This window comes from Struthio camelus, chromosome 14 (assembly GCF_040807025.1).
Source record: "Struthio camelus isolate bStrCam1 chromosome 14, bStrCam1.hap1, whole genome shotgun sequence".
NCBI lineage: Eukaryota > Metazoa > Chordata > Aves > Struthioniformes > Struthionidae > Struthio > Struthio camelus.
The window spans coordinates 12,013,073-12,036,588 of record NC_090955.1 but is presented as its reverse complement, the minus strand read 5'-3'; the positions used below and the strand labels follow the sequence as shown (position 1 = coordinate 12,036,588).

The following is a 23,516-nucleotide window of genomic DNA, read 5'->3' as shown; positions in this document are numbered from 1 at the left end:
ATGCAGCCAAATTATAGGTGTACATTGACACTGCTGTTCGTAACATCATCACACTGTTTATCAAGCATGAGAAAATCATAGTTTCTCTGAAACCGTTCCACACTTTATAAATAGTATGAATGCTGTAAAGCGTGTTTCTTTTTAAACTGGAAAATCATTTTTAGTAAAAACACACTTGTAACAATTGTGCTATAACACTCCCAGTAGCATTCAGCTCTCTGTTTTGTTGAACTCTTCTAGGCATTGTGTTTCACTTTGTTTCTAGCTTCAGTATTTGAAAAAGTGGCTAAAACATCTTTTCCTGCTTTCTTTAATAGAACCAGGATTGCATTTGAAGTAAAGCTGCAAAAAACCAGCCGATCAACAGATTTCCGAGTCCCTCAATCAATATGCACCATGTTTAATGTCATGGTGGATGCAAAAGCTCAGTCGACAAAGCTCTGCAGTATGGAAATGGGCCAAGAGGTAAAAACGCAGGTTCTTCCTCTCACAGAATTTAAAGGCAATGTCATGAAATTTCCTATCTCCTGTTGTGCTAGTTTCAGAGATGTTGTATCAGTCGTGGATTTAGCCTTGCTTGTAGAGTGTGCTGATGAATATGCAGGGGGGCGCTCTCAAAGAAATCTAATGAATATAAACAGTCAGAATCCCTGACACACAGAAGTGATTTTTTTTGCAAGGACTGTGGTATGCATAAGGTGTCTCTAAAGCCTGCTGCTGCATGATGATTGTATTTATTGAGTCATTAATTCCACCTTGGAGCCAAGTGTGGGCAACAGAATTCTTGTCTGTGACTATTTTCTTTAGCCAGACCTCAGGCAAACAGAAGTGCCACGTTGCTGCTGTGATTCTTGTAAGAAAAAAACAAGGTAATTTGCAAAAAATAGGTTGAAAATTCCGGGTGAGGTGACTTCCTTGAATATTGGCTATAGTCAACAAGTTTGATGAGCCTCGATTTCCAGGTTCTTAATGACTCAAGTTTTCAAGCAACAAACCTGTTTTAATTACTTGGTGATATATTTTTTTCTTCTGAAGTCATTGTTGCAGCTTGAAGTTTCCATGAATTGATCTATGAATTAGAAAGACATGCTAAATTGGTCTAGATTAAATGCATCACAGTGATCATTTTGCCACAGTGGCTTGAAGTCAAATTAAATATTCATAAACCAGTCCAGAATAAATTCACAAATACACTTTGGCTCTCCTATCTCACTGCTTGTCAGCATTTCCTAGAAAAGCTCTTTTCACTACAACTTTGCACGGTCAGATTTTACAGTAAATCATTGCAAGTCATTTAATTCTTTTTACTTGTTTACCTCATTCTGATCTGAGCTCCTCTGTGAGGGCCAGCTCCAAAGGCTACTGGGTGCAGCAGGGATCCCTGCCCTGACGTCAGTGGCATTTGGATCAGGCCCAACTTTTCCTTTGTTTTTTTTAATACACGTTTCAATTATGACATTTTATTTGTGGCAGTCACTTTACGAGAGGGGTTTCAAACTGCTTATCATCAGGTTCTTACCTCGTCCTCCAGGTCAGCTGAAAGCAGATTCTCACCAGGCTTTTGTTGTCCGAGCCCAGACGTGAAATTTTCCACCATTTTCTGTCCCTTTATTCGTGCCCTCTGTGTCTCCCCCAGTCCCTCAGCCCACAGCTGCCTCCAGCATCTGTCCCTCTTTCCGCCAGGAGAGCCGCGGCTGCAGGGCTCCCCGCTGCAAACCAGGACCAAGCCCTTCTGAATTACACTACCACCGTCCCCAGGACAGTGAGGTTTTGGAGATCAACCGAACTCCAATACCGTGACAGGGCAAGCTTGTTTTATTAGTAACATCAATGGATTTACTATTCAGATAGCACCAGACCGATAACCTTAGCTGCATCTGGATACAGCATGACCAGGCCCTCTTAGACCGCTAACTTATGATGCTCTGCGATTACCAGAGTTTCCTCTGAATTTTGAGCATCGGTTGCATTGCACGTTTGGCCCTGGCCAAATTGCAAGCCGAAGGAGAGCAAGGAGCAGTCCAACTGCCTCACCGCTGCTCCTGACGGCCCCCAGCATTAGTGCTCGTCTTGGGAAATCTGCCTGTGCCACTTGGAGAAGGGGTTTGATATAGCAGCTCCGAGACAGCAGCACTACTGCAGCAAGTCACAGTCACTGTGCTCTGAGGTTTTTAACAAATAACTGAACTAATAGACCTGTAAGGCAGATGTAAATTATCAGTGCATAAGTTACCATTTAGGGCAGCAGCGTGTTACACCCTTTCTCTTTTTCTTTTCTTCCTTTTAATGAGTTTTCCTCCCTCCCCCTCCATTTGCTCATGTCGCTCCGTATTTCAGCGGCCTCCACCTCCTCCTCTCGAAGCTTTGCAAACCTGTGCATTGAGATGTTCATGCTGGGAGGATAAAGGGTAAAGGCTAAAATATAGATCTGTAATTACAGTCCACAGAAGGAGGACAAAATGCCACCCCACCTCTTCCAGTCCTGAGCAGAAATGGTGAGACAGTCAGGCAACAGGGAGATGAGACACTGGCTTTTGAGTCCGTGTCTCCTCCAGTAATTCGGCCCAGTGGGTGTTGGATTCGGGTGGCACTCGGTCCCTCTGCCCTCTCCTCGAACGGGGCTGCTGGCGGTGCCCACCCTGGGCGCCAACGCCGCCGGAGCATCTCCTCACCCAGCGGCAGTGGCAGCGCACCTAGAAGCTGTGATCCCCTTTGCAGACGGTTCAAAAACAGCAAAAAGGGCTAAAGTTGTCAAAGAGATTGTTCACACATCCGAGTTTGCTCAGACCTAGCCAAGGAAGACATTTTGATTGGAAACAAACCATTGATTTTTATCACTGTCAAAGCTGTACGTGGGTAGAGAGACAGACTTTCTCGATGCATTATTTGACCTCACTTCTATCGTTTCCCTCCCACCCTAATGGCCCTTTCTTTTAAGACTACCTTCGGTTATATTCACTTTAGCAGATATGTGAATGCATTTTCAGAGTATTACCCTGTGAAACAAACACCCATCATTTCATTTCCATTTCCTTGTCTCTAAAGGCAGCTGTTAAAACATTTGGTAAACATACTTTACCATCTTAAATATTTATTTTTCCTCTGAATTTTTAATACATCTAAGGGGATAAATGTATGTATTAAATGTTTCTCAGTTGGTCTAGTATGTTTCTATTTAATATCCAAGGTCAGATGGTCCTTAGAGAAATACAACGTACACACAATCTGTTACATGACAAGGCAAGATACTCATCACATAAAGTCAAGTTGAATCATTGTAGTGCACTGATTATGGATTGTAATAATTGAGCTAATAGAAAACTATGATGAACTCAATCAAAAGTCGTGGTTGCACTGAGTAAAGCAAACCAGTTATGTGATCTTTAACCCCAGGCATTTTCATAAGAAATGTAAAAAGAGCTGTTAGAAACTCTAGCTTATGAGCCAGACTTCTGTAAAAGAAACACTAGACAGTCATTTTTCATAACATAGCCTTGTCTTACCCCATCCCAGCCGGGAGTTTTCCCAAAGGAGGTCGATGAGAGTGCAGCTTTGGTGCATGTGGTGCGGTATGTGCATCTTCACAGGGCTGAGGATCGCAAGGGAAGGAAGCAGCACTAGTGCAGGACCGCAGGTCGCACCCTGCCCTGCTGTTTGCCCTGGCCCCAGGGGACTTCCAGGTCTGAATTTGCCCCAGGGTTTCCAACCCAACAGGACCGAGCGACACCGCCATGGTGCACACTCAGCTATGGAGGATCCTTCCCTGCTGTCATTCCTTTTTCTCAATGTTGCATTCTAATTGCCATCAGCACTCTTATTTGCTTTCTAGCAAGCTTTTAATTGAAAATACGTTGGTCAGTATGTTTCACACTGTATTGTTTTTGCACACGCCTAGCCATTCTTTGAGTTAAAACTCATGATCTATCCAATGGAAGCAAATAGCAATAAATCTCATCCCTTAAGTCCAGCAGACAAAATCCCTTGATTCAAATAGTATAATAGTGAGGTGAATTAAGCATGTCTTTTGGACTAATATAGAAAAGTTAATTTGAATTGAATTGAATTCCATAAATCATCATTTGCAATGGGCAAGAATTTTCAAAAGCACATGCACTTTTGAGCACCCTTGGCAGTACACTCATGATCTCCAGCGCGCACACCCACAGCCGGACCAGCTTGCGTTTTCCTGGGCAAACACTAGGTTTTTAGTGCACTGGAGCCAGGATAGGCATGCTCACCGTCACACACACGCATCCAGTTGAATGTGCATGCTTTTCAGAACGAGGCCCTGACTTCGTAGCTCCATATGTGTGCATGACCTATGTTGCAGCCTTCGTTTTTCTGCGCTCAGTTGGTAGCACGTTTGTACTCCCATCTTCTGGAGCAGTCCTGCTGATACGTGCAGGAAATGCCCCCTGCAGCACCACCCCCCTACACCCGCATGGCATCTCTCAGTATCACTATCTCCATCCCACCGCCCAGAGCAGATTGTCACATCATGACGGAGGGTTGGAGAGATCCAGAGTGGGAGCTTTGCACAGACGGTGCCCTGGGAAGGCAGAGATTTGGAGGAAAGGACTCCTGGAAGTGAATGGCTGAACATCCCCATCCCACTGCAGCGCAATTGAGCAGCTCAGGTTTTTCTGGAGGCCTCATATCAGACAAATTGGCACCATCTTGTCCAGCACGTAAAAAGATGGTTTCTGTAGGCAGCAGAACCTGTAGCCCAGGCTGGCAGGTTCGGTGGTAGTTCTGTGAAGACCTTTGTCACCTGCTCAGACAAAATCTCACTCACCCACCAGGTTGTTCTGCAAATGGGCTCCCTGTGACAGTCGACCACCTGGGACAACTTGCTGAGGCCCGGGTCACCCACACTCTTGCAGCCTGTTGTTCTGGTTGGCTGGCACAAGCAAATGCTACCACCATTGGTTCAGCTGAGCTCCCCCCTTGCTTCCCTTCCTCCCTGCCAGCCCAGCCATCTCCCATGCCGCCTGCATTTCTCTCCTCCCTCAAGGCACCCTAGAGCCTAGCAGACTCCTAGCTGCCCTTGGTCTTTTCCTCAACTCCCTGTTGCTTTCCCGCAGTCCCGCAGCCCAGGGAAGGGAATTACTCAACTCCTTGGTTGCACCATCTTCCGTGCACACAAAAAACACTGTGGGGAAGATATTCCCGTTATTTGCCGACCCCTTTCTCCTTCATCATCTTCCCAAAGAAGTCCTGGCCTTGCTGAAGACCTGAGGACTTCAGCAGCTCCTACCCATGTCCAGCTGTTACAGGTTCCTTAACCCTGGAGCTTTGTCTCCAGGTGCGCGGGGGACTTGCCAGCTCAGTTCTGGGAGCAGAAAAAGTGTAAGTCTATATTAAACAGACGAGTCATGAGTAACTGTATTTGCTATAAGGGACTTGTATACATCTTGACCTGCAAAGCAGGACATTGAAATGGGACAATGAAATGCAAATACTGCTTGTTTGTGTAATTTTTTTCCGCTAAACTGGCCTGGCAGATTTAAGTAAGCAGCCCATCATGTGACAGTATCCAGTGTGTCCTCCTGATTCGGTAACACTGTCACAGTGTAGCTACTGAGTTGGTCCGGTTGAGATCTTGGCAGTGGTGTGCAGCCCTGCACAACGCCCTGAGCTCTGCTTATTGACAGGGCTGCCTTCCTCTGCCGAGTAACATAAAGCCATAAGAGACCATCGGTATGTAGTTAGCATAAAATCCTTCCCTGCCCGCTGTTTTACTTCCTGCAAATGTTACAGGTAGCAATCTCTGACATTCCCGTGAAAGGAGGTTTTGATTGCGTTTCATTTTCCATTGCTTATTGTTTCTGTGCATGATGCTGCTTTTTTCATAGCCCCATGTAAAAGGTCCCTTTTTTTTAAAGATTTTATTTATTGTTTATCTTCATATGTTCTTTTTCCTGTCTTTTGCACTTTCCTCTTTATTTCTGTCCCCAATCATCTGAAAAGTTTGCTAAAGAGTGGGTAAGTGTGTCCTGCATTTTTTTTTCTTTTTTCCAAATTCCTGTGTTAATATGTTGTTGTTGTAGAAGAAAGAAACTGTTCCTACTACCCATCAGACACTGAGACCAACGTCTAGCATTTGTAAAGCCCTCCCAGTCTTCATTCCCCAAAGTCTGATTAGTATTTAAAGCAGATTTGTCTCTTTCAATGTGATTTGATGTTAACATTTTAAAACAATATTAATGCCAAGTGGTAATGAATATAGTGACTAGCACCAGTGCTTGAAATGTTTGACTGAAAAATCAAATGTTTTGTGTTGGAAAGCAGTCATAATCAGTATTTTCTCAGTCCATTGAAAATAAGAATATACTGTATGTTTTCACTAATTAAATCTTGTATTGGAAACAGGTCTTTTCTAAATTAGTAGAAGACTGTATTTTTGTACCTATTCTAGCCATATTGCAGCTGATTGCATCAGAGCTCCAAAGCGAAGCGAGGTTTGGCGTATGCAGAAACTGGGTTGCAGATTCAGAGTGGCTGATGCCGCCGGCATTGGCCTTGGGTGGCCCGTGCTGAGCTGCTGCCGGGGTATCTGCTGACACGCGGTGCTCGGAGCTGCATTGCCTGCTGGCTTTCGCTTGAGACAAAAAGACCAATCTCGGTTCAGTGCAGGTTTTTAAAGTATTTGATAGTCACTAAGTAAAGCAGTTTAAAAAGTGCTTAATTTTAACCATGTGCCTGCTGAACCTGATGCGTAATACGTGTTCAAGTGCTTTGCTGGAGAAGACTGGAAATGCGTAACATTATCCCCAGTGGTTCAGCCCATTGCACGCTCCTCCAGTGCAGAGTTTGCCGATGCCATAGGAAAGGATTGCCCATTTCCCTCCCGTGGGAGGCGTATTTAATTGTCAGATGTGGTTCAGGTGCAAAATAAATTGGATAACGCTTGCAAAACTGAAGCAAAAAGACTTCAGGATCTTTGCAAGCACAGAAGGATCGCACACATGACAAAGCCTCCCCTCCAACACGGGCTTGTGGTTCCCGCCAGAGTGAAGGGAGCTGCAGGCCCACGGAAGAGGGCAGGGTTTGCTCATGCATCACAAACTGCTCTAAGATCCTCCTAAATTCAAGGTCTTGTATAAGTGCAAGTAATCACTGGCCACCATAGTGGAGTGCAAATTAATAATCTGCATAATTTTTCAGTTGATACTACAGCATATAGTAGTTTACCGAGGGAAGTAGCTGACAGTCGTAGAGCTCTTGGCTGTGTTCAATGCTAATATTTTCCTCTGCCTCTCCTTTTATTTTTCTTTAGCACCAGTACCATTCAAAAATAGACGAACTAATTGAGGAAACCGTCAAAGAAATGATAACACTCCTGGTGGCAAAGGTAACCTTCAGTTTCAGGTGAAGTGATTCGCTGTTAACATTCCTTTTTTAATATGTGCGTTTCCATTAAAATGTGACACATTGAGAGGTTGAATTGGCTTCTTGTTTCTCACGGGGAAGATCATACATCTCCCAATCCTTTCATGATGACTCTTTGATGATTAGGAACTGCATGAGATGTAATATGCTGTTAAGTAGGATTGACATATTGGGCCAGAAGAGGTTTTAAGGAATGGGTTTTATATATATGGGGTAACACCTCATGGTCAGCATCACCCCGCGGCACTGAGGGTAGCTGCAGTCAGGAGGTGGCGCTTCTAAATGCTGCTGCACTAGACCCTGGGGGGTGGCTCAGAGGTGGTCACCACTCCTACGCTGAAGGACATTTGGACAAAATAACTTGTCTTGTCTGAGATCACCACACCCTCTCCTGACAGATTAATTTGGAGCTGACAGTAGTGGGAAATACATTCCAAAATGTTTAGGTTTATTTGTTGGAAATTGTTGGGAGACTGTTACTTACCAGAGAGGGCTCCTCTAGTTCAGCAGCCAGCATTTTCCAAGGGTTGTGTCTAGGTCTGGTGCACTGTGCAAACATAGAGAGGAATTGGTAGGTAGAGAAAAAGAAGGTGGGGCGTTTTTTCCCCTAGTTTCAAACTTTCTGAGAACAAGTCATCCCTATTATACAGTGGAGACCTTTAAACATAATCTGCCAACATATGCCAGTTCAATTCTTCTGCGAGAATAACCAGCTAACTGCATACTTGCCATGTCTTCCTGGGAATAAGAGCCAGCCAACTTCCCAATGGGGGAGGGTGTGTTGGCTTCCACGTGGGGTCACCCACGCTACAGCCCCTTCCCATCCCCACCATCACCCATGGTACTGCAGGGTGATTTCCACCAGCAAGAGGTGAACCACGTTGCATCCAAAAGGCAGTGCTCCTTTCTCCCTGCTCCCCAGCCTGCTGTGCTCAGGGGCATGACATCAGTTAGGAACAGTCTGGGTTCGTTCCTTTGGCTACTTTGGCTACTACGAAGCCGGTTTGTTCTACTGGCTTCTTTGAAGCTAATCTTGATTTTTACACTCTTATTAAATTATTAAAAATAATTGCAGTATTTTTTTGTGTTTGTAGTTTGTCACCATTTTGGAAGGAGTCTTGGCCAAACTGTCCAGATACGATGAAGGGACTTTGTTTTCTTCTTTCCTGTCATTTACTGTAAGTACAGACGATGCCTTCTTTTCTTTTTTTTTTTTTTCTGTAGTTTGTATTGTCTTCTCTCCCAGGATTAGACTGGCTATATAATAATTCTGTTATTCTGTGATATTTCAACGCTGTATCCATACCAATAGACAAACAAACTGTATGGAGATGTACAGTACTTAAATAGCCAAGGGACACTGGGCATCATATGGTAGCACAGTGTAAAGCTATCTCTGGTCACTGTTCTGGTTGCTGAAGTTTACTCCATTGAGGAGTGTTATGAAGCAGAAAAAAAAATATTGCACTGCACATCCTTTATCCATAACTAAAGAAGTTGCTTCATTGACACCTTGCATGGTAGGGGTGTTCCTGTCATTCTTCTGGCCATAAAGGTGACCATTTAAAAAAGCTAAAAAAGAAAAATAAGGGAGAGCTAGGGGAGTGCCATCTTATTTCTAAAAGGGAACAAAATAGGGAAAGATGCCATGAGGTTGTACAGCACAAGGTGCCTCTGACGCCAGGCTCTATTTCTCCCTAACACTGCAGAACCAATCCGTAGCTTGTCACGTTGCATACTGCTAGAGGGGTACTGGGCAGGAACAATACCCGTGCAAAGTTTGTCTCCATATCAGCAAGGTTTTAGCAATCTGTATTCCAGAAAAGAGATGTGACAGCTCCTTAGGACAGATACATACCAGCTGATTTTTCAAAGGTCTTCTGAAAATGCATGCTCCAAAATTTACTAGCTCTGCAAGCCCAGCTTCTCTTACCCGGTCTCACAAAGAGGTGTGCAGCCAAACGCGTGTGTCTCTGGTTGCTTGGGAAGTTGCATAAAAATTCTGGTCCACCAGAGGAATTGCACACATTCACACGACCTGTCTTGCGCTCACTCATTCATGGAGACTGGGCTGGAGGGAGACACCATTTCTCTGCAAATTAAGAAAGGCTTCCAAAAGCTCTTTCAGGAGTTATCTTAGCTACTTACAATAGTCTGGTGTTTGCTACTGTTTGGCTCTTTTTGCTGAATTTGAGTCAGATCCTTGTGGTTTTGTAGGACCTCTTTGGAAATGGGGGTGATGGGAAAGCAGGTAGGAAGGCTTAGCTGCCGAGGTAGGAAGGAGCACTGGGAGGCAGCGACGTGCACACACAGGCTGGCAGCTTGTCTGAACTGCTGGGGACTCTGAGTTTAAGTGAAGGGTCTTGACTTCTCGGGCGCTTTGGAAGGAGAGGGAAGGGAGAGCGTCCCACCAGCTGGCCGCAGAGACGCCGCCTGCTCTGCTGAGCGAGCAGCAGTGGGCATCTCCCGCCTGCCGCCCCGCGTCCTGCTCCTGTCCCACAACAACCTCCAGCACTGCCATGCGGTTACAGCCCCGGGGCTGCGCTCGCTGCTGCTCGGAGGGGTGCAGGGAGAGGGCTCGGGGTGGATATCTCCCCTCATTTCAGTGCCGGCGAGGGTTACGAGATGCTCGTGTGCCAGCAGCAGAGGATGTGGAGGCGGCAGCTTTTCAGGCATCGGAAGTACCGGCATCAGCCGGGGTAGATGGTGTAATGTACAGCTCTTCCTTCTCAGTGAAGCCAAGCTGTTCCTCGGTTGGTGCTGCGCCGCTCCCACCACATCCGACTGTTTACACTGCCTGGTGCTGCTCCCTTCGAGTGCTGAGCGAGCCCCAGGCACGCTCAGCCTTCGGGCAGTGTCTCAGGCTCCTATTCCGGGTGGCGTTTTGCATCTTTGCCTGCCTGCCTGCAGTCCAGTGGGAGGGAGCAGTTGCACTGTGGTCTGGGGTTGGAGAATCTTGGTGTCTTCTGCAGGTTGGTAAGCCCTCTCCCCCCGAAACTCAGCACCCCGCAGAAGAGCAGGGTGCTCCTTCCCAGGCAAGGGATGTCTCTCGCTTTGGCCTGCTTATTTTTTGGGAGGGCACCACATGCAGCTTGGACTGTGCTGGGTATTAGTAATAGTGTGAGGTTGAAGGGCAGCCCCGACCGCTTTGGCGCTGGGCTTGGAAAGTCTCTGCTGAGACCCATTCCTTGCAACCCTATTTCCTGCAGTAGTAATGTGCTTTGCAGTGTTTAGTATTTGCAGCGATGAACAGAGAAACTCTCTCCTGTTACAGCATGCTTGCACCACCTCCCACGTTTTCCCTGTCTGAACAAATACAACAAAGTGTTATGGTCCAAGCCTGTGACTTCTAGAAAGCATTAGTCTCCCACCCCCTGCTACCAACTTCTTTCATCGCATGTTTTCCAGGCTCGCTGCAAGTGACATGTAATCGGGGGTCTTGTGACAGACAGTTTTATCACCTAGCAGGATATCCTCATTTCCAATTCTTGCCTCGAAGTTCAGGATAGAATTAATGCATCTGTTGTCCTAATAAATTCTCACTAGCCACTTCTCATTGCAGAACACTTTGAAAGGAAAATACCCTTCTAAATTTGGCCAGCCCCCTTTTTTTTTCTGTTTGTTGTTACATTTAAATGCATCCCAGCAGCACTAGTCCGGGCCCTGGATGGGTGTCTGCATGTGAAGTTCCACTGAATCACAGGAATGACAGCCGCTAAAATTGCCTTTAATCTGGATGGCCTCTGTAGGCAGAGAATTACACCTACAGTAATTAGAAGTAAAGACTGTATATTACCCGAGGAAGACAGGAGTAAAAGATCTTATTTTTGTTCTGCACAAAATTTGTATGGTAAACTGAGACGTTCCATGGCAAAGTCACATAATTTGTGAAAAACGGCAGCCTAGCAAAAATCACACAACATCCGGCAGTTTGGAAATTTCACTTAATGTAGCCAAATCTGAGTTTAAAGAAAAACAAGTAATTATTCTGATTAAAGGGGAGGGTGGGCAAGAGAAGACGCTCAGTTTTTTGTTGGCGGTGGTGGGGGGGAGACTGCAGAAAGCTGCCTGAATTACTCTTATTGCCTCTGCTTTGGGGAAAAGGGCAACCGGAGGTGGTGGCAAGAACCCGGAGCCAAGAGGGTTAAATCCAAGCTCAGAGCCCAGGTTTCTTGCAGACCCTCCTGCACGACCGTGAGGAGTTAGGCTAGGTCTGCACTGTGAAGTGCACTGTGCAATATTTGAAGGTAGCCGTTCAGATGCCTGTGACCTGACAGGCACCTGGCGCGGTGAAGCCCTGGACGTGGACGCTGGCTTGAGTTGTGCAGGCGGCATCGCTGCATCGTTCTCAGCGCTTTTCTTGCAGTCGTTCAGCTCTGCCGCTCAGGAGGGAGCTCGCTGGGGGAGCTAGCTCGGCTAGCCCCGCATGCGGCTGCTCCACGCCGGCGTGGGTGTGCCGTGGCGGCCTGCTCCTACACAGCCCAAGCCGTTGGCAGGGCTCCAGCTGCCTTCGCGAACGGAGGCCGGGGCCTCCCGCGCTCCCGTTTTGCAAGAGGAAGGGCCGGCGCCTCGCTACCTCGGTAGCCAGAGAGTCGCCGGGACAAACGTGGCCGAAAGGCGAGGCGTCCGGGCAGCGAGGCGCGAGCGGCCAGGCGGGCAGGGGGGAGGCCGAGCTGGGGCTTGCCGTTCCTAGCTCTCGTCTTGCTACCTCCTTCGTGCGCCGGGACGGGCCCTGTCCCGCTCCGGCGGGCAGGACCGCTGAGCCGGGGGCGCGCGCGCGGGGCTTCCTCCTCCTGCCCGCCGCGCTGGTGTTGCAGCCGGGCTCGGCGGCCTCGGCGCGGCGGGTGCTCGCAGCGTTCACCTCGGCAATTACCACCAGTCTGGTCTTTTGTATCGCCTCATTGTGCTTAATTATGCGCCCCCCCCCACACACCATATGAGTACTTCCACCCACTCTCACATTCTGTCTCACACATACATTCATTCTCTCGTTCGGGACACATAATTTATTCATCCCAAGATGCAACTGTGTGCGTGTTATATTTAGGCTGTTTTAATGGTAGCTTTAGAAATATTTAAAAGCAGGTGAGCTTTTACACCCAAACAAAGATGGCCGGCAGCGCTTCTCCTAATTAAAAGCAGAAGCGTTGGGGAAAATCCCAGCTATGCGCTTTCTAGACGCGGTGCCTTATGCTGCGGTGGTAAGAAGGTCTCTCTGGTCCAGCTGGGAGCTGCTCGGTTTGGAAAGTCGGCCCCGACGTCGGGGGCCACCCTGCCTCCCGTGCCAGCGCGGTCCGCGTGCTGCTGCGGGGCGAAGCGGAGCCGCCGGGAGTTTGGGGGCCGTAAAGGAGCCGCGGGCTTGAAAGGGCGCCGCAGAGCGCGGCACCCACCCTCCCGGGCCCTCCCTGAAACGGCCTCTTTAAAAAGGGGAGACGAAGCATAAGAAACTCTTGGAGCGTGGCTGTCGGCAGCCTGGGAGGCAGAAAAGCTCCAGGGATAAAGCCAGCTAAAAGGGTGGGGAGAAGTAACGTCAGGGGCTGGACCTGTGTCCAGCTGCGAACCCGGGGCAGCGCGGGGCCGACCCCGGGGGGGCCCAGGGGGAGACCCCGGGGCTGCTTTGGCAAAGGGGTTGTGTAACAAGCACAGCCGAGGACAAACGTTCCCCCCCCACACCCCCCGACCCCGGTCGCAAGGTGGCAGGGCGGTTTTCCGGGGCTGCCCCACGGTGGGCCCCGCTCGGCCGGGCGCTCCCCGCGGGCCCCGGCTCACCGAGGGAGCGACGCGCGCGCCGCCTTCGGGCCCACGTGGCGTCAGGCGGAGGACGAGGCCGCCGGAGAACATAACGGTGTCTGCTTACGAACCCCTCTCTTCCCCCGCGCGCCCGCGCCCAAGGAGACGAGGGAGAAGCACAACTCCCACGCTCTCATCTGCTGCTGTTGGAGCTTCGGCGGCAGCAACGTTACCTCTCCGCGACGGCAACAGGAATACCACCCTTGCCTGTTCTTTTGAGCAGGACACCTGCTTTTTAGCGCCGTTTCTCCCCCAGTCAGCACTATGTTGTCCTGCGTCTTGGCTGTAGGCGCTGTTATAGGTGTTTAAAGAAAAAAAAAAAGCAAAACCGGAAAACGTGCTGCTAGTATAAACTCTGTTCTTGTTCCTTTTACAGGTGAAGGCTGCTTCCAAATACGTGGACGTACCCGTAAGCACGATTTAAACAACTTCTGTCATAGTAATTTGCATTGTGCTTCGTTTTATGGCATGTGTAACAACCCACGTTCTGCGTTATCAGCCAAGGCTGAACCGCGCGGGCCTTCAGACTTGTAACATCTGAACTGGAAAGAATATCTCCATTACATTAATAATGAGCAGTTACCCTCCTATGGAGACCTGCAAGGCTATTTAGGCAATAATTTGCAGATGGTGTCAAATAGGTACCATATTTATGCAATTGGCTTGAATCACATAAAAAATAGGAGCAGTGCGTTGTGTTAATTCTTCATTTGGACTTGTACAAACACAGTGTAATTTCCAAACAAAAAGGTCCAGGCATGTTAGAACTGAGCCAACACACATCTAACACATTAGCTAATCATCTATTTTATTTTTGTTCTTCTAATTGTTGGTTTGTTTTACTCTTTCAGAAAATGACTTTTTTATTACTTTGGGGAAATGGTGATGAGCTAGCAACATGTGTTTGGGAAATTGTTAATGAAAATAATTTTTTCCTTTTTTTCTGTAATTGGTATAGGAAAATTGTATATCATCTCCTCTAATTAGACCTTGATTCATAAGGAAAAGAGCCCTTAATGTTCTTAGACAGAGTACTTAACTTGCCAGAAATTTACATTTAAATTGAGCTGAAGTGTAATATATGAATGTTGGCTGGAATAAGGGATAACTGTTACATTTGCAGGCAAACAGATCCTGAGCAATTCCAAATAAAAAAGAGTAGATCTTAATTTGCCACACCAAATTCTGCATTCAATTAGTCTAGGCTGTGTGAATCAAGAATAGCCCTATAGAGTTTGATGGCCTGTATGTATAATGTGTATATGTACATTTAATCTTACTGCAGATGCAGTTGAGCTGCAGGTTCTCACATGACAATGTGACAAATTTGTCACGCATATTGGCTAACGTCACCCACGTTCACTGTTTCCATCCCTTTAGCTCAAGATAAAAATTTTCCTCCAAAATTACACCTGTCTTTGGCCCAACGTGGGCAAGACAGGCTCCTGAACCATAAGAGCTCTTCTCTGCTCTAAAATATCTCAATGTAGACATCAGCTTCCTGTTATCTATGAGTGATTGAAACAAGATACTGAGAACTTAAGAGAGAGGCACTTCTTGCCTGCAGTCATGCAGTCTGATCTTGCCGTTTGACCACGTCCCTAGGAAGAACCTGGGACGGTTGCGTGAGCTGCATCCCCCTTGGTAGCAGCAGAGCTTGGTGGACATATGCGTGATGCCAGTGCTCGAGGGACCGCTCGAGTCACCTCCTGGGGATGCCAGCATCTCTCAGCTGGGGTACCATACCCCTCAGTTAGGGACGTAAATTAGGTGGGGATGGTCCGAGACATCCTGTGGCGCTCGGCTCCTTTGGTGCTCACGGTGTCCCAGCCGTTCACTGAGAACGCAAGTTGGCGCCACTGGCTGGAGGCAGTCGGATGCTCCAGGTCTTTGCATAGACGAGAACAGAAATAATGCACGTGGGTAACTTCTTGGTTGTTTCCCCACCTCCTTCCAGAAAGGGCTTCCCTGACAGAAGTCTCCAAATTTTCTCCTTTTCATTTCAAATCAGACAGAAAACAAAGTAATTTTTCATGGACCGAAAAGGCCATATTTGGCCTCACACTTGCTATGGAAAAGTCAGTAATGGAGATAAGGTTTGTTCAGAGAGAACCATTTCAGTTCGAGTGCTTGTTTTACCTCCAGCCGGCACCACTGCGTTTCCTGCAGCCCAGAGTGTCTGATGTAGCACACATGGCCTGTCCTATACTGACACCAGTTTTATTCCGCTCAGGTACCTGAAAGTTTGCACCAGTTTTGACAAAATCAGCAACCAGCTCCACACAACTCCCGCACCTTTACCAGAGGCCAGTTTTAAAGCACCATAGTCAGCAAATCACTGTCTTCCTAGGTGAAAGAAAAGGACAAACCTATTTGACTATGGAGTCCCATTTTAGAGGAAAGAGGGGAAATCCTGTCGTTGAACAGACAACTATCGATTAAATCTAATTCCGCAAACACGGTTGCGATTGTCTAATACAAAACAATCCATTTAATGCCACCTTGAAATGGGCACAATCAGTGTGCTGAAAATTGCTTGAAAGTGTAACACTTGACTACTGCCACATTTGTGTTGTCCTCATTGTTTTTCAAATTAATACCTTGTCATTGTTTCAGTAGGTGTTAAGAAATGTTACGGGCTTCCCAAGGGCCAAGCACTGGCCCTTTGCTTGATAATTGTTTGCTTTGTATTAAAAAACTCCCTTCCTACCGCTTTCCAAACTGTCCTCATTTTCACCCTGGAAATTACACAGATGTGTTAACTAACTTCAATTTACAGTGGCTGACAATCGTATCTTGCAGAGAAATGATACTCTGTGATCTGAGGTAAATCACAGTAATGGAAACTAATGACACTAGTTATTAACAAACTTACAATGTGCCATGGAAATTTAAGATTTTGTGGCAGCTCTTGTAATGAGTCCTGTTACAGTATTTTAATGGGTTTCCTTTGAGGTAAGTTTGATTTCAATGTATCAAGCAACGTGAACTCAAAACAGGAATTTTTTTTTAAGTATTTTCCCCTCCACCTGCTTCAGTTCCCATTTGCTTTGAAGAAAACAGCTTTTTCCCCAAAATCTAGCATCCTCTTAAGTTACTGTTGGAAATCAGTTAATTTCTGTGGCAAGATAGAGAGATGTAACAATACGGAGAGGCTTCCTAAAATTTAGCAGTGATTTAAATATTCATCTAAACATTGATTCCCTGACTTACCGTTTACCCAGTTTACTTCTAAGAGCAGCAGCAATGTAACCAAAATCTGGTGTCTAAATGAAAAAAGAAGTGCAATTTCGGCATGACTAATGCAACGTGAGCTGCTTACTACGCACATCCTCACACCTTAGAGGGAGAAACTAGAGACTTGCTCTGGGCGTTAGCTTTCTCACTTGGTAAAACAGGGGGGTTGCATGTAAGAGATGACACAAGAAAACAACAAATCCTGAGCCCCACTTGCCATTTCACTAACTAGGTCAACGGCACCAACCGTAGCAGGAGAACTTCCTGGCATCAGTATGTCAAGGAAGAGCTTTATCCATCCAACTGGCTTCCTTCAAGGCAAAAGAAGGGCAAGAGCAAGTGCCTTTAGACGAGCTGGTGCTGTTCGGAGGACTTTGCTGGGCAGCAAGGCACAGAGCAGCCAGTTTGAATGTCAGGCCCCAAAATAGGCAGGTGAGAGGAGGGAATCGCTCCAGGAGAGCGGGAGAGACGGGGGGAAAAGCAACAGCAGTGCTGGGGCTGAGAGGAGGAGCTGCCCCTACGATGATACTCACGTGTGTCTCTCTCTCTCTTCTTCTCTCCCCTCTGCAGAAGCCGGGCATGGATGTCGCTGATGCCTATGTGACATTTGTCCGCCACTCTCAGGATGTCCTGCGTGATAAGGTCAATGAGGAGATGTATATAGAAAGGTTATTTGATGTAAGTAAATGCCTTCTCCTCCTTGGATACCAAGCAGGAGAGACCCAAAATGTGACAAAATAAGACAGGAGGATAAGTCACATTTTGAGAAAATTTATTGGTTATAGCTTTAAAAAATAAATAAACCTTTCCTTTCTTTCTGACTAAGGCTCGTATCTGCTCTCTGCCTGCTTTAAATCTCTACTCTAGTGTACTGTCTTGATCTGTCTGTGTGTGGATTTTAAGGGAACAGCATCTTCTAAGAGAGCCCTTAAGCTTGTGAAAAATCTCTCTGTAGCAGAACATCTTGGTCATTGTTCTCGTTGTTAAAATTTGAGCCAGTTTTTTGGCAGATGCATTTGCTTAGGACTATCTTTTGTGCACATTTTGCAGTGTTTTTCACTGACAAGCACTCCAAACCTGACAGTGAAGTAAGTGTGCTAAATTCTGATTTTAAAAAGCAACCAAAACAGAGCTGATTGGTTGATTGAGTGTGGACTTTCATATTTCAGGAGAACCACGTTGTGGTGTCTGACACCAAAGGTGAAGTTCAAGTGTGGTCTCCTTAAAGAAAACGGCATGACGGAAAACTGACCCAGAGTTTCAGAGTTAATTTTCTATTGCACAAGATAAATTCATTGAACTGTAAGAGAACAGTGACCTGTGATGCCTGTTTGTTGTGAATTTAAATGCATGTTAACTGATGTATCCGTTTCTGTTGCTCTTGTTGTGTTACAGCCTGTCTGTCCTTGTAGCTGTCCTCTAGCGAAGGTTTTCTGTTAATGGCCAGCCTGTAACATTAGTGTTGCAGTCTCTTTTAGGGTATTTGTCCATATAGCAATTTCTGTTTGAAGCAGCTTCTGTTCCTACTTTCCTTCCTTCCGTCTCGCAGCAGCACCATTTCTCAATCTCCCAGCTCTTTGCTCATTTGCTTCCTCAGTGTATAGGGAAAGCTGCTTTTTTTTTTTTTCCCAATCAGCCTCCTCCTTTACTCAATATCTCTCTTTCTTCGCATTACCTTTCCCTTGGAAACCTCTTCCTCCTTTATAATTCCCACTCTTTCTTTCACCAATATCCTATCAGATTAAAATGGAACTTATCTCTCATGTCAAATGTTTTATCACATTATATCAAGTGGCATGAATTAGAGTCAAATAATCTTACTGTGTACATCTACTATCATGACCCATATCCACTGAGAATGCCTCATTCATGCATAGAGCACACCAGTGGCTCCTTAAGGCTCTATGCGCGCTCACTCTTGGGAGAGTGTTAAGCACAAAATACCAGATACCAAATCACCCATCAAGCAGGCATTGGAAAAAGAGGAAAAAAAAAAAAAGACAAAACATAATACAAAAGACTGTCGGTTCCATCTGCAGCGGGCCTGCAAGTACATTGCTCGTTTATGTTGAAATTTATTCCATGAGCAGTTAAATTTCCAGAGCTCATCTGGACTGTTCTTTTCAATGCCCACACTGCCTTTTCTCTGATCATTTTCCTATGATTCACAGTTGGTGTATTTCTACCCTTTGGGCCATTCTTTCAAATATTTTAAAAGCTGTAATTAGCACAAATATTGATTTCTGTTTGATCCATTTATACTGACTTTTACTCAGCCATATTTTAATCAAGTTAATAGCATACAGAAAAAAGCCAGCTACCTCAGTGGAAAGCAAAAAGTGCAAAATCTTTCTTTCCCTCTCTGCTTTCCACAAATTTCCCTAGTCTATGCAGAATAAGATAATCAAGAGCAGGGTTTTCTGTTGCCCCGTATTTTTTGACACACGCAGGGCCGCAGCCGGGAGCGCCGCGTGCAGTGGCCGTTGCCGTTTTTGCCTTTCCCACGCGTTCCCGTGCTGTGAGTGCGCTCAAGGCGAGCTGATGGGGCACTGCGTTTGCAAGGAGGGAGGGGGAGCCCACTGACACCTAGTTAACTGGAGATTGAAAATAGTTTTTTGAGCGTTCCTGTATCATCTTTGCCAAACTGCAGCTGTGTAGGGAACCGCTCCGAGGTCAGCTCTCAGCCGGGGGCTCAGGGCTGGGTTAGTAGCAGCAGGGCTCTTGGCGGTGGCCTGGCCTGGCCCCACCGTCCTGAGCACGGGGGGCTGAGTGGAGACGGGGCCCAGCAGAGCAGCTCTCGATACCGCGGCGCAGGAACCTCCCCAGCCTCGGCAGGACTCGCGGCTCCATGTAACTCAATTCCCCTTCACCCCGTTCAGTCATCTGCCGTGCAGCACCAGTTTGCAGATGACGTGGGGCATCTGGGCCCAGATCCTGTATAAATCCGTGGTATGTTCATGTGCGTTTTGTTAGAAAAGGGAACAAATGCTTGATGTTATTGTCCAATGACCCGCCAACCTTTTGGCAAAATCCAGCTTTTGCCAGCACGCTCTTGTGGAGCAGCAGTGGTGGATAAAGCCGAGATGTTCAGCCCCCCCCCGTATCCCTGGTACAGCGCATCTTTGAGCTTTGTTGGTCTCCGCACCAAAAGTCAGGCTTTCCAAGGAGGTTTTAAGCTTCTCATTACCTTTTTACTAAAAAAAGAGAATGGGAATAGTCAAAAAGTACATTTATGGTGCTGAGTAATACTTGGGTCAGATTTTGTTCTCACTTCTTCCAGAGTGTCTGAGGAGCAATCCTCTTATCTGCAGAGTTTCTCTGGGCGATTAGATTAACACTTTAGAGGCCGGCTCCTCAGCTGACTCAGTGCAGCAGGCTACGGCCTTACCGCCGAGCAAAAGGTTAGTCAAGTTTTAGGATGTTACATTAACACGTGTACCAAAGGCAGGAAAGCAGCTCAAACCTTCCTACCGTCTGCGTGTGGTTCCTCTGATCTCACTGGGAGCACGTTACAGACACTTGTAATGTAGGGCTAAATCCCCTTTCTGTGCAGTTTGGAAAAGACTTATTGTTTTTGATCTGAGCAGTGCCAGAGCAGGTCTGCAGTGTGTGCAGGTCTGCAAGTGTTTGCAGCTCCCGGGAGATTCCTGATCCTCTGTGTTTCTCCCAGTCCTGCCTGGCTTTTCCATTGATTTCCCCTCTTCATTTCTTTCCAGTAGAAGAAGCTGCAGACTGCTTGTTAGGCCATCTCCCAAAAGTAGCTGGGATAATGTGTATTTTTTGTTGTTTGCCATGATTTCTTAGCAGAAAGCATGTCTCTCTCTCTGACACGGTATGCCCTGCTAGCACCTGGGGAACAGGACTGTGTTCTCTGGGAGATACTGGTGTTTGCAGAAGATTATTGTAATATTTCTGTGTGGTCTGTGTGTTAACCCTCTTAATTCTGCAAATTAGACAGTGGGATTTTTTTTTCCCCCTGAAATAGAGACATCATCTTAATTTTAAAAATCTGTATTCTTGGGATCATTGAGCGAACAGATTGATCATGGAGTTCTGCTGGTAATCAAAACCTAACTAGCTTTTTGGCAGTGCTGTTTACTGCCGAGTAACATGACTTATTTACTTGGCCTGGCTCACTAATTTGATAACATATAAAGCTAAAACACTGTAATAAGGCCCACTGGTATGGAGCACTGGAAACAGAAGAATTTAAGAATTGCATCGTAGTGTGTATTCATTCCCTCTGTTTCTGTGCATGTCTGTGTGCTTTGTGACTTACACCCTTGTGATGCTTTGCACGCAACACAGAAAGATTGCAAACTCAGTTTAGTGCCGGTAGAAAGTAAAATTTTATCACTTTTTCCCCAGAAAGATGGGGTTTTTGAAATGTAGAATATACTGCTTAAAGTAGGCAGATGCAGGCAGGTGTATCTTAAACATGGAAAAATGCCTTCAGAGGGGTCTAGAGTCTTCAGACAATCCTGCAAAATGCAGATCGCCTTTGACTCAGGACACTCAGAATTTTGTAGGATCAGCATTTATGCATCCATGATTTTCCCTGAAGGCAGCAGGAATTTTACTTGTAAAGGTTGTGCCCTTTAGTGCTTGTTAGTTATACGTGGGTATATGTATGTATATCTTTACACATACCCCGAGATACACGCAGTATAGGTTTCAACCCGTCAGAACATATGTGATCAAGGAAGTGTATGATTAACTAGTAGATAGCGTGAATGTCAGCCCTTCTTGCTCATAAATTGGTAAACACTAATGTAAAACATACCAAGAATATTTCCTCCCCAGTGACAGGCAAGGAGCACATATACAAAAGGCTACTGAGCGTAGAGTGAGCTACCCAAGTCCCTGCAAATTCCAGCATCCTGATGCAGTCCCTAAATAGCGCAGATGGCATTTTTCTCTCTGATGATTAATTCAATATCTTACTGAAAAAAACAAAAACATGCTTTTGATATGAGAGATCAAAACACCAAGAGAAGCTCCTAAGATTGCAAGGACCTAAAAAAAAAAATTAATTTATTTTTTTCCTCCTTGTACTTCTTGAAGACACCAGCCTGAGTAGAAGATAAGGATTAAAACAGATGTGCTTAGTGCTAGTTCATCTGCTTAAATCTAGCAGTCTCTGAGATCGGTGATTAAAAAGCCATCTCTAACTTTGATGAAATCCACTGCAAGGGTAATACTGTGTCTCTGATAGCTTTCTTATGGGCCTCATGTCTGCCTAAACCGGACATAGAAAACATTTCACTGGAGATGATACATGGATTATATGGGTCAATTATACACTTAATCTGCCTTCTGGGGATTAAATGTGCATAGATTGACCCTGCGTATTTGGCTTGTCCTTGGCAGTTATCAGATCAGGGAGGTTGCCTTTACCAAAAAGTCTGGTAAGAACTTAATCATGCAGTGATACAGCCTGATGAGGTGGCGGTAGTTACAGTGCTAAGTGCTCTCTGCTTTTTGCAGAAGGCAGTTTTACCACTTCACTGTCACTGTGTATGTTCTGCTTCCTCGAAGGTCTGTGTCACAGCCGGGATACCAGACGGAGTATTTCTCATGAAATAAGAAAGCAAGCCCATTCGTGCCTGCAAGACGAAGGCGTTTTTCTCTTGCCGTCGGGTTGGAAGCGGCGGGGTCTGAGCGAGCGTCGCGGGGAGGGCGACGGCGGATGGCTGGAGGTTTTCCCTGCCCAGGGCTGTCTGCGGGGCAGAAAGGATGGTCACTCTCAGCCCTCTCCCACCACCAGAGACGATGCCAGGGCTGAATCCTCCAGGGAGACCGCATCTCCTTCCCGCATCCCTCAAGGAGGTGAAATCTCTCAGTTGGGGCACGAGCGCAAGTGTGCAGGCACGGGCCGGTGCTTTGTTCGGTCATGTTGTTTTGGAAGCAACAGTGGTAACCGGAGGCTGATGCTGCAGCCAAGGGATTTTTTGGTCGCCTTCCCCAGTTACGAGCCCAGCAGGAGCAATGGGCCTGAGGATGTAGGTCAGGACTGTCCTTATATTTCCAAAGGTAGCCTCCCCTGTTGGTAGTTGACTTCTGAATATCAGATAAATTGAATAATAAGGATGCAGGGAACTGCGTGAGTCCCAAACCTCAACAAAATCTTTGTACAAATTTCCAGGAATTTAATGCAGCACTTCTCGCTGATTTATTGGAGGACTTGCTGGCAGTTCAGCATATGTTTCAGTACCCACTGATTTGGAGCCTGATATCAGACCTGAGTATATGAAAAAATTACAAAGCACAGACTGACAGCTCTACCAGTTAATTCAGCAAGTCGTCTGCAGACAGTTAGACGTTAGCTTAGCCTTACAATCAAGCCTTTTGACTTCTGTGGAGTTACCCACTTGAATATTGGCAGCTCCTTCAAGTAGCGCTTGCAGGATCATGGCATTTATTTCTCGAGCGTAAGCCTTGCTCTGCACAATCGAATGCCAAAACAGAGCCCTTCTCACCCTCCCTTCTCCTTCCCATCCTTAAACCAAAAAGCCTCGTCGTGAGTCAGTGGAGCTACTCACTGTGAGTTGGAATTACTCATAGGAGGACGGGTTGCGGGATCGGGGAAGAGCGGATATCACAACGTACGCTGGGCTCTAATCTAATAATTGCTTGCAGCCACACTCGTTGCTTTCTCTTAGACAGACAACAACCCGATTCCCTCCTACGCAGCTAGACTGCTCATTAGGGCACTAACTCTCTCCCACTCCCATCCTGATATGGCCTCCACTGAGCTATTTCTTCGTAGTTGTTTTTTGCCTTTTTTTTTTTCCCCCCCGAGTGACTTGTGAAATGCAGACAATTAGGCACATCGATCTTGGGGAAATGCAGCCTTCTTTTCTCTTTTCTCTCCAAGAGTGGGTGCAGCGCAGTTCCTGCTGGGCACCTGCCTGGCTTTGCGGGAATTGGGCTCCGATACCTGGGGGGGTGAGTCAGTTCCCCTGCAGGTATCTTCGGCGGCTGGAGCCTGACTGAAAAAGAAAAAAAGAGGTGTAAGTTATAATGGCAATTGCCTATATAGCATATAGCTTCTACAAGCAGATAAGTTCTCTTTGTCTTGAGGCGCAGCACGCACC

At 46.5% G+C, this 23,516-nt stretch overlaps 1 protein-coding gene across 7 annotated transcripts in view; it reads left to right on the top strand.

Moving 5' to 3' along the window:
- Nucleotides 1-23,516, top strand: part of CADPS (calcium dependent secretion activator) — a 247,325-nt gene that overhangs the window by 206,627 nt on the left and 17,182 nt on the right. For all 7 annotated transcript variants that reach the window (XM_068907728.1, XM_068907723.1, XM_068907722.1 and 4 more), the window contains 5 exons: nt 318-465; nt 7,280-7,354; nt 8,487-8,570; nt 13,559-13,591; nt 16,990-17,097. In XM_068907728.1, coding sequence (XP_068763829.1) covers nt 318-465; nt 7,280-7,354; nt 8,487-8,570; nt 13,559-13,591; nt 16,990-17,097 — 448 coding nt within the window. The remainder of the gene's footprint in view (nt 1-317; nt 466-7,279; nt 7,355-8,486; nt 8,571-13,558; nt 13,592-16,989; nt 17,098-23,516) is intronic.